General features: G+C 39.6%; 1 protein-coding gene across 2 annotated transcripts in view; it reads right to left on the bottom strand.

Moving 5' to 3' along the window:
• Positions 1 to 13,918, bottom strand: part of LOC110505710 (sprouty-related, EVH1 domain-containing protein 1) — an 83,269-nt gene extending 69,351 nt beyond the window's left edge. Inside the window, exons 1-2 of one of the 2 annotated variants that reach the window (XM_021585101.2) lie at positions 13,245 to 13,918; positions 11,795 to 11,872 (exon numbers count right to left, since the gene is read on the bottom strand). In XM_021585101.2, the coding sequence (XP_021440776.1) occupies positions 11,795 to 11,811 (17 nt within the window). In that variant the 5' untranslated portion in view covers positions 11,812 to 11,872; positions 13,245 to 13,918. The remainder of the gene's footprint in view (positions 1 to 11,794; positions 11,873 to 13,244) is intronic. The other variant, XM_021585100.2, reaches the window with a different exon arrangement.
• Between the last annotated feature and the right edge of the window lie 2,136 nt (positions 13,919 to 16,054).

Below are 16,054 nucleotides of genomic sequence, written 5' to 3'. Positions count from 1 at the left end.
CCAGAATCTAAAGCTTTGGTTATCATTTTACAGATGTATACTCAGCATAAAAAGAAAATGTCCCTTTTTTAGGACCCTTTCTTTCAAAGGCAATTGGTAAAAATCGAAATAACTTCACAGATCTTCATTGTAAAGGGTTTAAGCATGCTGCAAAGAGGCATGATAACTGCAGATGCGGCCAGGGCAATACATTGCAATGTCCGTACTGTGAGACGCCTAAGACAGCGCTACAGGGAGAAAGGACGGACAGCTGATCATCCTTGCAGTGGCAGGTCACGTGCAACAACACTTGCACAGGATCGGTACATCCGAACATCACACCTGCGGGACAGGTACAGGATGGCGACAACTGCCCGAGTTGCATCAGGAACGCACAATTACTCCATCAGTGCTCCGACTGTCCGCAATAGGCTGAGTGAGGCTGGACTGAGGGCTTGTAAGCCTGTTGTAAGGCAGGTCCTCAACCAGACCCCATAGGCAACGTTGTTGCCGGTGATAAGAAACCCACCGTCGCTGGACCAAACAGGACTGGCAAAAAGTGCTCTTCACTGACGAGTCACAGTTTTGTCTCACCAGGGGTGATGGTCGGATTCACGTTTATCGGCGGAGGAATGAGCGTTACACCGAGGCTTGTACTCTGGTGCGGGAGGGTCCATCATGGTCTGGGGCAGTGTGTCACTGCTAGAGGTCGACCGATTAATCGGAATGGCCGATTAATTAGGGCCGATTTCAAGTTTTCATAACAAATCGGAAATCTGTATTTTGGGGCGCCGATTTCCGATTATTATTTATTTATTTTTATTATTATACCTATATTTAACTAGGCAAGTCAGTTAAGAACACATTCTTATTTTCAATGACGGCCTAGGAACTGTGGGTTAACTGCCTTGTTCAGGGGCAGAACGACAGATTTTCACCATGTCAGCCCAGGGGTTCCAATCTTGCAACCGCACAGTTAACTTGTCCAACGCTCTAACCATTGCACTCCACGAGTAGCCTGCCTGTTACGCGAATGCAGTAGAAGCCAAGGTAAATTGCTAGCTAGCATTAAACTCATCTTATAAAAAACAATCAATCATAATCACTAGTTATAACTACTAATCCAGTTTAGCAGGCATTAACAACCAGGTGCAATTGTCATTTCTCTTGCGTTCATTGCATGCAGAGTCAGGGTATATGCAACAGTTTGGGCTGCCTGGCTCATTGTGAAGTAATTTGCCAGAATTTTACGTAATTATGACATACATTGAAGGTTGTGCAATGTAACAAGAATATTTAGACTTAGGGATGCCAACCGTTAGATAAAATACCGTTCCGTATTTCACTGAAAGAATAAACGTTTTGTTTTCTAAATGAAAGTTTCCGGATTCGATCGTATTAATGACCAAAGGCTCGTATTTCTGTGTGTTATGTTATAATTAAGTCTGATTTGATAGAGCAGTCTGACTGAGCAGCAGCAGGCCCGTAATCATTAATTCAAACAGCACTTTCATGCGTTTTGCCAGCCACTCTTCGCAAGCACAGCACTGTTTATGACTTCAAGCCTATCAGCCTAATGGCTGGTGTAACCAATGTGTAATGGCTAGCTAGTTAGCTTGGTGTGCTCTAATACTGTTTCAAACGTCACTCGCTATTAGATTTGGAGTAGTTATTCCCCTTGCGCTGCAAGGGCCGCGGCTTTTGTGGAGCGATGGGTAACGATGCTTCGAGTGTGGCTGTTGTCTAATTTGCCAGAATTTTACGTAATTATGACATAACATTGGTGGTTGTGCAATGTAACAGCAATATTTAGACTTATGGATGCCACCCGTTAGATAAAATACGGAACGGTTCCGTATTTCACTGAAAGAATAAACGTCTTGTTTTCGAGATGGTAGTTTCCGGATTCGACCATATTAATGACCTAAGGCTCATATTTCTGTGTGTTATTATGTTATAACTAAGTCTATGATTTGATAGAGCAGTCTGACTGAGCGATGGTAGGTAGCAGCAGGCTCGTAAGCATTCATTCAAACAGCACTTTCTTGCGTAGTTATTCCCCTTGCTCTGCAAGGGCCGCGGCTTTTGTGGAGCGATGGGTAACGCTGCTTCGATGGTGGCTGTTGTCAATGTGTTCCTGGTTCGAGCCCAGGTAGGAGCGAGGAGAGGGATGGAAGCTATACTGTTACACTGGCAATACTAAAGTGCCTATAAGAACATCCAATAGTCAAAGGTACATGAAATAAAAATGGTATAGAGATAAATAGTCCTATAAATACTATATTAACTACAACCTAAAACCTCTTACCTTGGAATATTGAAGTCTCATGTTAAAAGGAACCCCCAACTTTCATATGTTCTCATGTTCTGAGCAAGGAACTTAAACGTTAGCTTTCTTACATGGCACATATTGCATTTTTACTTTCTTCTCCAACACTTTGTTTTTGCATTATTTAAACCAAATTGAACAGGTTTCATTTTTATTTGAGGCTTAATTGATTTTATTGATGTTTTATATTAAGTTAAAATAAGTGTTAATTCAGTATTGTTGTAATTGTCATTATTACAAATAAATAAATAAATAAATAGGCCGATTAATCGGTATCGGCTTTAATGGTCCTCCAATAATTGGTACCGGCGTTGAAAAATCATAATCGGTCGACCTCTAGTCACAGCATCATCGGACTGAGTTGTTGTCATTGCAGGCAATCTCAACGCTGTGCGTTACCGGGAAGACAACCTCCTCCCTCATGTGGTACCCTTCCTGCATTCTCATCCTAACATGACCCACCAGCATGACAATGCCACCAGCCATACTGCTCATTCTGTGCGTGATTTCCTGCAAGACAGGAATGTCAGTGTTCTGCCATGGCCAGTGAAGAGCCCGGATCTCAATCCCATTGAGCCCGTCTGGGACCTGTTGGATCGGATGGTGAGGGCCAGGGCCATTCCCCCCAGAAATATCTGGGAACTTGCAGGTGCCTTGGTGGAGGAGTGGGGTAACATATCACAGCAAGAACTGGCAAATCTGGTGCAGTCTATGAGGAGGAGATGCACTGCAGTACTTAATGCAGCTGGTGGCCACACCAGATACTGACTGTCACTTTTGATTTTGATCCCCCTTTTGTTCAGGGCCATTTCTGTTAGTCACATGTCTGTGGAACTTGTTCAGTTTCTGTCTCATTTGTTGAATCTTATGTTCATACAAATATGAACATACGCTTGTAAGTAAGCATTTCACGTTAAGGTCTACACCTGTTGTATTCGGCGCATGTGAAAAATAAAATTTGAACTTGACAGAGCTTGAATTGTAAAAATGTGTAAATATTGTACAATCCAGGTGTGCAAAGTTTAGAGACTTACCCAGAAAGACTCACCGCTGTAAATGTGATTCTAACATGTGACTTAGGGGTGTGAATACTTATAATTTTCAATACACTTGCATAATTTAATAAAAATAAACATGTTTTCACTTCATCATTATGGGGTCGTGTGTGTAGATGGGTGAGTAAATAACGATTTAATCCATTTTGAATTCAGGCTGAAACAAAATGGAAAAAGTCTAGGGCTAAGAATACTTTCTGAAGGCACTGTATACATTGTATTTGGAAAATACTCAGACCCCTCAACTTTTTTCACATTGTTACATTACAGCCTTATTAGAAAATGGATTAAAAGAAAAAAAATCCCTAATCAATCTACACAATACCCCATAAACAGGTTTTTCAAAATGTTTGGACATTTATTTAAGAAAAAAATATATATACTTTATTTATACAAGTATTCAGACCCTTTGCTATGAGACTCAAAATTGAACTCCAGTGCATCCGGTTTCCATTGATCATCCTTGAGATGTTTCCACAACTTGGAGTGCACCTGTGGTAAATTCAATTGAGGCACACACAGGTCTATATAAAGGTCCCACAGTTGACAGTGCATGTCAGAGCAAAAAACAAAGTCACAAATCTTGGGAAGGTTACCAAAAAAATGTCTGCAGCATTGAAGGTCCCCAAGAACACAGTGGCCTCCATCATTCTTAAATTGAAGAAGTTTGGAAGCACCAAGACTCTTCCTAGAGCTGAACGCCCGACCAAACTGGGCAAACGGGGGAGAAGGGCCTTAGTCAGGGAGGTGATCAAGAACCCAATGGTCACTCTGACAGAGCTCTAGAGTTCCTCTGTGAAAATGGGAGAACCTTACAGAAGGACAACCATCTCTGCAGCACTCTACCAATCAGGTATTTTTATGGTAGAGTGGCCAGACGGAAGCCACTCCTCAGTAAAAAGGCACATGACATCCCACTTGGAGTTTGCCAAAAGGCATGGGGTATTGTGTGTAGATTGATGAGGAAATTTTAGAAAAAGCTGTAACTTAACAAAATGTGGAAAATGTCAAGGGGTCTCAATACTTTCCGAATGCACTGTATCCCATGTAATTACTTGCATTACAGGATAAAACAAAGCCTGGTTAGTTGAGGTAGTTATCTTAAATTGTAATATAATCTAACTGAACAAAAATATAAATGCAACATGTTAAGTGTTGGTCCCATGTTTCATGAGCTGAAATAAAAGATCCCATACACACAAAATGCCTCAAATTTTGTGCACAAATTTCCTCATCCCTTTTAGTGAGCATTTCACCTTTGCCAAAATAATCCATCCACCTGACAGGTGTGGCATATCAAGGTGATTAAACAGCATGATCATTACACAGGTTCACCTTGTGCTGGGGACAATAAAAGGCCACTCTAAAATGTGCAATTTTGTCACACAACACAATGCCACAGATGTCTCAAGATGAGGGAGCATGCAATTGGCATGCTGACTGCTTGAATGTCCACCAGAGCGGTTGCCAGAGAATAGAATGTTAATTTCTCTACTATAAAAGATGCTTCCAACGCTGTTTTGGAGAATTTGGCAATATGTCCAAATTGGCCTCACAACCGCACACCACGTTTAACCACGTCAGCCCAGGCTCTCCACATTCGGCTTCTTCACCTGCGGGATCGTCTGAGACCAGCCACCTGACAGCTGATGAAGCTGTAGGTTTGCACCACAAAATAATTTGTCAGAAACAGTCTCAGGGAAGCGCATCTGCGTGCTTCTCGTCCTCACCAGGGTCTTAACCTGACTGCAGTTCGGCGTCGTAACAGACTTCTGTGTTATTGTCGGACTCCTGTAATTTGAGTTTGCAAATGGGAAAATAAACCCTCTTAAAATGGTCTGCACATACGTGTGAATTGGTGTATCATGTTGTATTATTGAAGTACTGTAGGTCTAATGGTTAAGATGAGAAGATGCTCGCATAGCATTCTGTGAGATTTACAATACTAGAGGTAGGGCAGAGAGAACATATTGTCGCTGAAGCCACGGCAAGTGTAGCTAATGTGAACACCGGTGCTGGTAACAAGTCTAGTAAATCTGAACGGGCACTAAAGCACCATGTCAAGCTACTCCAGCAATGTTTCTGCAACAATGATTTTATGCCTCACACCAATGCTAACCAACCTCATTACACGTTTGGGCCTGTAACACCAACGACAATGTTCTGGGTACCCCAGCACCAGTGTACTGAAATAAATCAAAAGAATCCCATATGTGTATCAAAAGCCCCAAAACTATTCTCAAAACATCAAAGCACAACATATTGAGATTATCATAATTAAAACAGCAAGCATTTGGCAAATTAAAACCTTGCACTCACCATTACAGAAAAAGAGGAATGGCAAATTTGGACTGCTACGACGTCTACGGGCGGCTTTGATGTGGAAGTAGTCTTTGGAGACCCTGCTTCTAATTGCAATAGTTACTGCAGAATCTCAGATTTAAGACTGGGGAGTGCTAGGAACGGGTACTAGGACAAGGCTGAGAAGAAGCAAGACCTCATTACAAGGAATGCACCATGCTGTAAAGAAGCCATCATCCATCCACCATGGTTGTTAACAATCACAGAAATGGCACATTAGTATGATGTAAACTATCCCTGTAATCCACACTGTTGTTAAAGCATCACAACCACAGCATAATATTAAAAAATATTCACATTGTGGCGAGTTGTAAAGAAACCATAAAACTAGACTACTGTACTGCCCTTTACAATCTAGCACGCTGTAAAGAACAACTGCGTTGAAAAATGTTCTAGCTAGAAGACCTTGTGAGAAACACTTCACACGTGTAGGCTACACATTGGAGAAGTGGCTTCTCATAGAAAGTCAGGTTCAATTTCTAAAAATGGCTAATAAGATGACTCAGCAGATGAGCATCAATTTCCCTATAATAGGCTACATACCCGGTCAAACGTTTGGTTCATAAAAGATTACTTCTATAAAATTAAGTTGTTTGCTTCAATCCCCTCATCTAGCCTATAGCTACTTGTATTTTATAGACACAAACTAGACAAGCATGTACACATGTGAATACACTCACAGGCCCCAACTCCTTCCTGTTTTCAAAGAGTTTGGAAACTCAATCAAAAGACAAGGTTTTGGATTTACATCTGTGCCCTTTTATGTCAGTGGTCTTGCAGGAAAGAACCATCTTACCTCAGCTGCAGCAGCTCCCAGCAAAGCCTTCAGCAAGCAGCAGCAGCACAACTGAAAACAATACCTAAAATGCAGACGTTTTACTGCTCAAAGAATTTCGTAGAAGCATTGCGATATGGCCAAGGCACACCAGAGAGCTTCTTGAAAAAAAGACATTGCTATATATATCTGGTGACAAAAAGAAACAGGGAGGATTTTTTAGCCTGGTCTAATACGACACAGCATAGCCTAGCATTTTCAAAGGTAAATGGGCATTGCATACACATTATCATTTTGTCTTGATTGTTGAGACAGTCAACAAAAATGGGTACAGTCCTGTTTTAAAGAATGAAATTTTACTATACAAATACACTGATGATATTTACTAGTTCAGGTCCGCTCCTAAAATACTTAAGAGGAAATGAGAATTAAAATAGGGAAGTTGCTCAGGTTTAAAATACACCGAATCGTAACTCTGGCCATGGGAAGAGAAGAGCCAGAACAGACTACATTCATACTGTACAGGGCCTGCTCAGTTACACAGTAACACACTGTCAGTAACAAATCATCCCATTCATCCAGACAGGTTTATAGAGAAGTATTGTCATGCAAACAATACAACACCATGTAACAGAAAAGCAGACTATAAATACCCTGTACACAGGGTAATTTCACAGATTAAACAACTGCTCATCCTCCATTAGGCTTGGTACATGTAAAATCCCATAGAGAATAACAAAATGCTGATGTGTGCATTAAACATTTTATACAGTCTGACCTAAACTATTTGCAGGACAGACATCCCAGCTCATAAAGTTATACTAGTAGCTCAAAAAAGCTACTCAGTTTGCTGCAAGAACAAGACAAATATTAGACAGATCCAAGAGGGGATTCTCTGCTGTTACCAAACAATGATTTATTTTGGAAGAAGCTAACCACTTAGCTAACTAGCTACTAAATTAGCAAACCAAATCCACAACTGCACAGCATTTAGAACATTTTAGACATCCTTAGCATGCTAGTACTGGAAGCCTATGGGCAACGCTAGTAGGCATTGGCTCATGAAACTCCCTTCATACTGGACACAGAAACATAAAAAAATGGTATCCACAAGTTCATCTTACTCTGGGGAAGTAGATAAAGGGCATCATAGCCAAAATCCCAAAGTGTCCCTATAATAGTTAAGTTATCTAGCTGGCAAACACTTAGTTGTGAATTCCATACGGTAACTAGATCACCTGCCTCGTGCTGCACAACAGTGAGTGACTCACAAGGCTACGGTCTCTTGTATTTGTGTGCTTGTAAACAAACACTACATGACTGGGGACTACTGGTAAACTTTGTAATGAAACATTTTGTGACAGGTGAAATGAAAAATGCGTTTGTCTTTATCTCTTAAAATATTGCACCGGTTGACTGCAGGTATTTACTTAAAAAGTAGATACAAATATTAAAATGTATTTAAACAACTTCAAAAGAAATAGTTAACGATATTGAGAAACTATCCCGTGGCCATTTTCAAATACCCCGGTATATATGGTATACTGCCCAAGCCTATCCCCCCATAGCTAATTATCATATGTTCAGAATAGGTCAAGAACAAAAGGAGAAATGATGACGTTGCGGCAGGAAAAATACATTTTCTGACATTTGGCAAAATAAATATCTTGAGATAAATGGGAGCAAGAATCAGTGATAATTTGACAACCTACTAGGCCAGCCTGCTGATATAGTTAGAAAAGAACAACGCGCTCTGACCCAATCCAAAGTCAGGATGCTAGCCTATGTAAGACCAAAACTTCCTTCGTACATTTTATTTGCACAGATGACAAGTTCCAATTCAATCAATACAGAGCAGTGGCCAGAAACTATCGAAAGGCTAATTCCCAAAAATAATACAGAAGCAAAACTACAGACAACTCTGAGGACCTCTAAAGCCTTTGACTACCCACTTCACACTAGGATTGGGCGGAATACCGTATATGCCGTATACCGGGGTATTTAGAAAATGCCACGAGATGGTTTTCCAATAACATCAAAACTATTTGTAGTTTCCATAAATTGGAAAATGTGTTGCTACTTTGGAAGTTAATACCTGCAGTCAACTTGTGCAATACATTGAGAGATTAAGCATATTGCTTTCTTCCCTTCAGTCACTTTATGAAGCTTACCCTAGTTCCCCAAAACAGTTGAGCCAGACACGTGTTCGTTGTAAAGAGCACAACGGGAGAAAGCATTCTATGTACATTCAATACAAAAGTTGTATATAGAGTACAAGTCAGAAGTTTGGACACCTACTCATTCAAGGTTCTTTATTTTGACTATTTTCTACATTGTAGAATAAAAGACATCAAAACAACGAAATAACAAATATGGAATCATGTAGAACCAAAAAAGTGTTACAAACCAAAATATATTTTATATTCTTCAAAAGTAGCCACCCTTTGCCTTGATGACAGCTTTGCACATGCTTGTCATTCTCTCAACCAGTTTCATGAGGAATGCTTTTCCAACAATCTTGAAGGAGTTCCCACATATGCTGAGCAGTTGTTGGCTACTTTTCAATCACTCTGGGGTCCAACTCATCCCAAACCATTTCAATTGGGTTGAGGTTGGGTCATTGTGCATGCCAGGTCATCTGATGCAGCTCTCCATCACTCTCCTTGGTCAAATAGCCCTTACACAGCCTGGAGATGTGTTGGGTCATTGTCCTGATGAAAAACAAATGATAATCTCACTAAGTGCCAACCAGATGGGATGGAGTATCGCCACTGAACGCTGTGGTAGCCAGGCATTGAATTCTAAATAAAAGCAACAGTGTTACAGTCAATGTCTTCACTATTATTCTACAATGTAGAAAATAGAAAAAAATAAAGAAAAACCCTTGAATGAGTAGGTGTGTCCAAACGTTTGACTGGTACTGTATATCGGAATGTCTGTTGTGCGGCGCACGAGGCAATGAAGTAAGTTACACTTGTACGCAATTCACTACTAAATGTTTGCCATCAGATATCCTATAACGTCTTTCTGCCGTGTTCGAGAAGTCAAAGTTCTGTACAGCTGCCTGTGCTTCCCCCCCTTCCTACGTTATTCTGTCTTCTGCTCAGTGCTCTTCCTTCAGAAAAGCATGCATCAAAACTTTGAGAGAAATTGTGCGAATGAACATTCACTTGTAAATGTCCACACTCACTGTAAATGACATTCAGTAGCTACTAGCTATGCTTGTATAACTTTATGAGCTGGATTTGCTCATCTTTTCAATTAGTTTGTTAGTTTTCGCTCGTTAGCATTTAGCTAAAGGCATTTTAGCAATGTAACAGACGCTCTTATCTGGAGCGACTTTTTTGTAGAGGCTCAATGGGCACTTTTAGCACCCCCTTGTGTGCTATTCCAGTAATACCGTAAATCCCAGGATGGTGTGAAAATCTGGATACCGCCCAAGCCTACTTCACACCAATTGGTATTTGAAACTCAGGCCTAGGAGTGTGTAAGCCAAGGCTACATTCAGGCTTCAAAACTACAGGCGTGGTGCATTTCCAGGAGGATTTACCCTAGTGTTTTACAGAAGGCTCAGACTATTTTCCAGAACCAGCAACCTTTTGGTTACAGGCCCAACACTAACCGCTAGGCTACCCGCCGCCCTAAAACACTGGCTGCCCACTGATGTGGGGGTAAGTCTTGATGGAAAAGCACCAGTTGTGTTATGTAGGCTATTCATTTCCCCCCATTAGACTGAATCACCCGAAACACTAGCCTAAAGAGATTAACAAAACGTAGCCTACTAAACATTATTTCACAGAGTTCCACAGCACATAACTTGAGCAATTACCACCACCATAAACGACTAGCCGAACAGCTGAAGAAGCTATGCTCTGTCGGAAAGGCACAATACTCACATTCAATCAGTTATTGTTTGAGGGAATTATTTTTGGGAGAAGCCTGTCAGAGGAATGGAGCGAGGGGCAGAACAGGCCCCCAGGTGATAAGATCGTGACAGCCCACATTGACAGAAATGCTGAGCTGTCAAATCAATCACACAGATAGGAAGAAGAGGAGTCCAAGAGGAATCACCTGACTGGCAAACTAGGCTAAACAGAAAACAGAACATCAATCCAAAACCATTAGGCTAACCCTACTTACTTATTAATGACCTTACCAATGCCAGACGTAAAATATGTAATTATTTCCCTGTGCTTCTTACTAGCATTTTTTTCCCCTCCCCTCTGCTCCGTACACTTGCTGCTCTTCCTTCAGGAAAGCATGCATCAACTTTATTCATTCATTTGCAGTTTCTCTCACTCACTTTCACTTGTAAAATGTCCACACTCACTGAAAATGACATTCGGTAGCTACTACCTATGCTTGTATAACTTTATCAGCTGAATTTGCCATTCTTTGCAATTAGTTTGTATTTGCATTTAGCTAACAGCATGTCTGATTTTGCTATTTCGTTATAATTTTGGGCTTTATTAGCCCACCCTTGTTTACTATGCATGTCATAGCTTAAATCCCTGGATGGCAGAAGAACCTTATTAAAGACTACTTCTAAGCTCCCTCGTAAGGATATGTCTCCTATAGTCCCAGACAGACACACCTTGGTTCTTCTACTTTCTCTGTGTGATTATTTTTAGAGGACTACGCTACCTTCTTTGACCACACACACAGTAGGCCATGTTAGGCCTAGCCCTTCCTCTTTTCAGTGTATCATGCAGACTGGATATTTAACATGGTGGTATGCATTTCACGTTCACAGCAAAAAATGTTTTAATAACCTGTACGAGTGCATCGTCGCGTGTGAGTGAGTAGCACACACATTCAACCACATTGTATTCATCACACAGCTTTGTGATCATTTGATGAAGCAACAAGCTGTAATGAATGATATATTACTATGCCCGTGATGCTAACAGAGAAGTGTCCAGAAACTCCCAACAAGACGACAATGTAACCTACTGAGCATCCCATTGTATTCACACAAACGACTCACAACAATAAGTGTGTGGTTTAATGATTGTCCTTGGCTACTCATTGACATGGTTAACGTTAATGCTGTTGTGAGGAGAAACTGAAAGATACACATTACAATGGCTCTGTCATATGCTTTACAAGTACAAAACCTGATAGACCTTAATATTTGATACAATAGTATAGCTCAAATGTGTCAAAATGGCATCCAGTGACATTAAAAACATATTGCTTCTTTGTCATTAGATGCGTACATTATGTACAACAGCTGCTAGACTGAACGTAAATTCCAGCCAGCATAAATATAAAAATGGATCAGGTGGGGCTTACTGTTCTTTTCCCACCATCTTCCTTGATCTTCAATTGCATCATATGTTGGCCATCTTATGTGTTGTGCTGCTGCAGTCACTAGGAAGAACAAACGCAAAGCACCATACATCATGGCCCTTGCTTATGTAATATATTGAATATGAAACAATATGCCTACATTGCCTAGTTCAAGGACAGAGTTATTTTCCCCCCACTTTAAATCAATCAATCAACATGTGTGCGAGCATGGGCGTCTTTCAGACACAAACGATGGAAATGTCAGCATAGGAACAGATTTCAACCATCTAGAATAAAAAATATATATATGGATGCCAGTTGAGAGCATCAGAAGAATGCAATAAGAACAAATCATCCTTGCATGATTTATTTGTTTTAAAATGAATGGATGTCTGTCATGTCTACATCCAGATTAAGCTCATCCCAAATCTTTGTGTGATCGCCAGTGAGTTGCGAGACACTGTACTGTACAGCGTACTGTGAATGGGCACCCAGGTACTCTTTATGAATGGAAGGGGTCACGTGATCGCAGCACCTCCCGAGCAGATATTTCTCACTGACTGTCAACAAGCCACGCAAGAGATCAGCCCATTAAAACAATACGGATTTACAGCGACACAAAGGACCATATGTCAATTCACATAAATGTTGCTTTCCGGGCGTAGCCCAGTCACATTTGGAACGTAATACGTCCATTTAAAAAAAATATATATGAATGGAGATTGTGATATGCAAATGAGTGCTATTGAGAAAAAAAATATGGCGTCTTCTACTTTTGCAGCAACCAGTTTACAGCCACATTTCCATTGAAAAAAATAATAATATTCGAGAGAATATACATTTTTAAAACCTCTAAATTAACTAACAGAGTAACCTGCTATCAAATGTCAAGAAAACACTATTGTATAATATTGATTCTAATGACAATATAATTTTAGAGTAGGTACAGTAAGCATATAAATATTCTTAAATCATACGCTTAAACACAAAATCTAGCCACAGTGATTGTAATAAATTACGATTTAGTCACACATACAATCTGAAATATCAATAGATATTATTCAATTGCAGTCCAATCATCAGGTATTTTTCAAAGACATTCTTGATGAAACTACTATCATATATATTGCATCCATTTTCTATACAGTGGTCAAAAGTACATTTAGCATCTGCCGTTGCCATAATATAATAAGACGGTTTTATTTCTATTGCATCAAGTCCCAAAACACGTTGTTGTGATCATGGAAAACAAACCAAACAAAATAAATGGATGTATATGTATAACTTCAATAGTAACCTCATTAAAATATGAGTTCTCAAAATGGTATTTGTAGAACCAAGGATCATCTGGAACAGAGTCATTTAGAATCGTGCAAATCGTTGCAGTGACGATTCGATACATGAAGGCAGAATTATCATCGCGTTCTAGAATGTGGGATAAAAATGTACTCACTCGTTTGGATTTGTTGAATCTTCGCTCATTTTTTCTCACGGGGATCCAAATCCTGGCAATAGCATCGAGGACGCAGTGACGGCGGTGGAATAAACCGCAAATATCACCATTTTCTTTCGCATAAAATCACTAGATATTGTATAAAAGTTAATTGTCTTACAATGGTGCATGCATAACTGAGCTCTTTTAGGAAAACCAAGTAGCCTAGCTAATTGTGTAACTCAATTGCGAGGAGTGACAACCGATCATTAATTTTATTTTCCCTGGAAGTAAAATCCAACCTCAACAAAATGCACATCTTCGTCATCCTCTTCGGTAAAACGAAATCCAATGCGTTCAGATGCTAAAAAGTGTACAAAATAAAACCGACATTTGGCACGTTATTAGTGGCTAGTTATCGAGCATTCCCCTCTCCAACTTCAGGTCCAGGACAACACTTAAAAAGCGCTGGTTGGTCCGTCAATGTGTCGGTGTACGTTGAATTATAGCCTCCACAGCTAGAAAAATGTACAACATAATTTATATTAAGAAATTTACATACAAAAGGCAAATACAGTGAGTTACATTTTCCCGAAGAAGTTGTTGGACATCTGCTTTAATCGAACTCCATTTTCAACTCGAGCAATGAACATCGGAAAACTGGGCGGAAGCGTCGACCACCAGTTCTACAATGAAATCCTTCCGCATGGCTGCAAAAAAATACATATGATATGTCAAAGGATTCTCAACTATAAATTCTATTGCTTACATCAATTCTAACCATATGTGAGAAACATTTGATAAAATATGCCTGTGTCATTAGGCATATATTCGGATTATTTATATCCAAAATTGACCTAAAGTAGTCCCTGCACTTCCCAACAGAAGTTTCCCTTCAATCACGCAGTGATACAGAAAAAAGGAAGCGTCTGTGTGATAGCACGAAAAATAAAAAATAATCTGCGAGAAGGATTGTGTGTGTGATACCACCATCAATAAACTATCATGTGTAGATTTATGGTGGTGTTGGTTGCATTTCGCGCCTTTGGCGTCACAGAAAACAACTGCTTTCATACTGGAAGACTAGCGCTATAAAATGGAGGAGATTGTATAGACAAATGAGCCGAATACATGGGGCAGCACGTGGAATTACATCAGATTCCACTTCATGATTTCAAATAACAGAGAACGAAGGCTACAGCTGTATTCTTCAATCGTTTTCTCATTCATTGGCTGTAGGCTTGATCTCAAGAGTAGGTCTGAGGCCAGATATGTGAATGATGATGAATGTAATTTGTTTGAATTCCAGAAAATGATTGTTTCATGTTGACATCACCATGATGGAAAGTGTTAAAAATAATCCAGAAAATTATATTGTATCTGCAGTGACTTTTTGATCCGGCCAGGTAAATGAGTAATCTTCAATATATTTGCTTCGGGCCAGAATATCCGTTTTGACCGTGTTCTTGGATGCAAAAGGCGATACTAATAGACAACAATATAAACATTATTCAGATCGAAATTACATTTGAAGACAGGGAATAAAGTTAGCCAATTATGTTTTGCCTTTCACAGCCATAGAATTATTAAATAATATATTATTTTATTTTAAATATTACATTAACCAGAAAGTGTAAGTAAACCTTTGAAAAACACAACCCACTCATGTTCACAGATCTTTAACTTTATTATGATTATTGTATTTTTCTAACTACATGTTTCTCCAAAAGATAGTGAATGTAGTATATCGTGCTATTACATTGGCATTCTGCAAACAACCATTGGACATTTTTATTTTGTGACATAAAGACAGCCAGAAAACAAAACCAATACCAATTGACAATTTAACCCAAAATTCATATGATATGCATTAATCTTATTCACTCCTGTGAGATGTCATATGCCATGAGAAACAAATGGGGTGGTTATATGAGACTTTAACGCTATTGGATTTCTGGGCTGTCTGGAATAGCGAGAAATTGGGCTAAATGATTCTGCCCGGTTGTCATAGTGACAGTATGTTGTGTGAGAAGTTTCTTTGTATTTCACTGGCTCCCATACAGCTTGTTTTATACAGCTGAGATTTAAGGCTGTGGCACAAACTGTAGTCGTCACTAGTTACCACAGCCACAAAGTCATACTTTTGGCTAAATCCCGCCTATTTCTACAATTTCTCTTCTTAAAGTTAGATTTTAAACCTAACCCTAAATTTAACCACACTGCTAACCTTATACCTAACATTAACCTTAAATTAAGACAACAACAAAAAATTGCTGCTGATATTCTTAGAACAAAGTTATTTTAAATGTATTTACAAAAAAATCAATATGGTTCAAAATCAATTACCATGCTATTTGCAGTGTTATAAGCATGTTGATGTCACCAAACAGACCTTTGTGGCAATGGGTCTATAAAATTAATTCAATTTGAAAAGTAGGTTACAGTAGTACACTTTTCACCCCTCCTTTAATATAATTGAGTGTCCTCATGTTTAGGCTTAGGTCCACAAGCTCAAATAAAGTGTCCCTTGTTTCATTTGAGCAGTAAAACAATGACAATCTTTGAATTTTTCCACTAGCAGTGCCTCTATTCTTTGGAGGACTATTCAGAGTTCAGGAAGTCAGTTTGTTTTCTCATCTCACAAATATGGATGGCCTAATGCATTTCCTGTGTTGTTCACACACAACACAGTGTACAGAGCACAAGGGCACAGGATGTTTAGCTCAAAGGGAAAAGCCTCATTGCGCTACTTCCCTCACATAGAGCAATCATGGTCACCCGTTAAAGGAGATAGATAACATAATGAATCAATACGATTTTCAATGGTGACC

Source organism: Oncorhynchus mykiss, chromosome 25 (genome assembly GCF_013265735.2).
Source record: "Oncorhynchus mykiss isolate Arlee chromosome 25, USDA_OmykA_1.1, whole genome shotgun sequence".
Lineage (NCBI taxonomy): Eukaryota > Metazoa > Chordata > Actinopteri > Salmoniformes > Salmonidae > Oncorhynchus > Oncorhynchus mykiss.
Note: the sequence above shows the minus strand (reverse complement) of the source record. Positions and strands in the feature narration are given on the sequence as shown.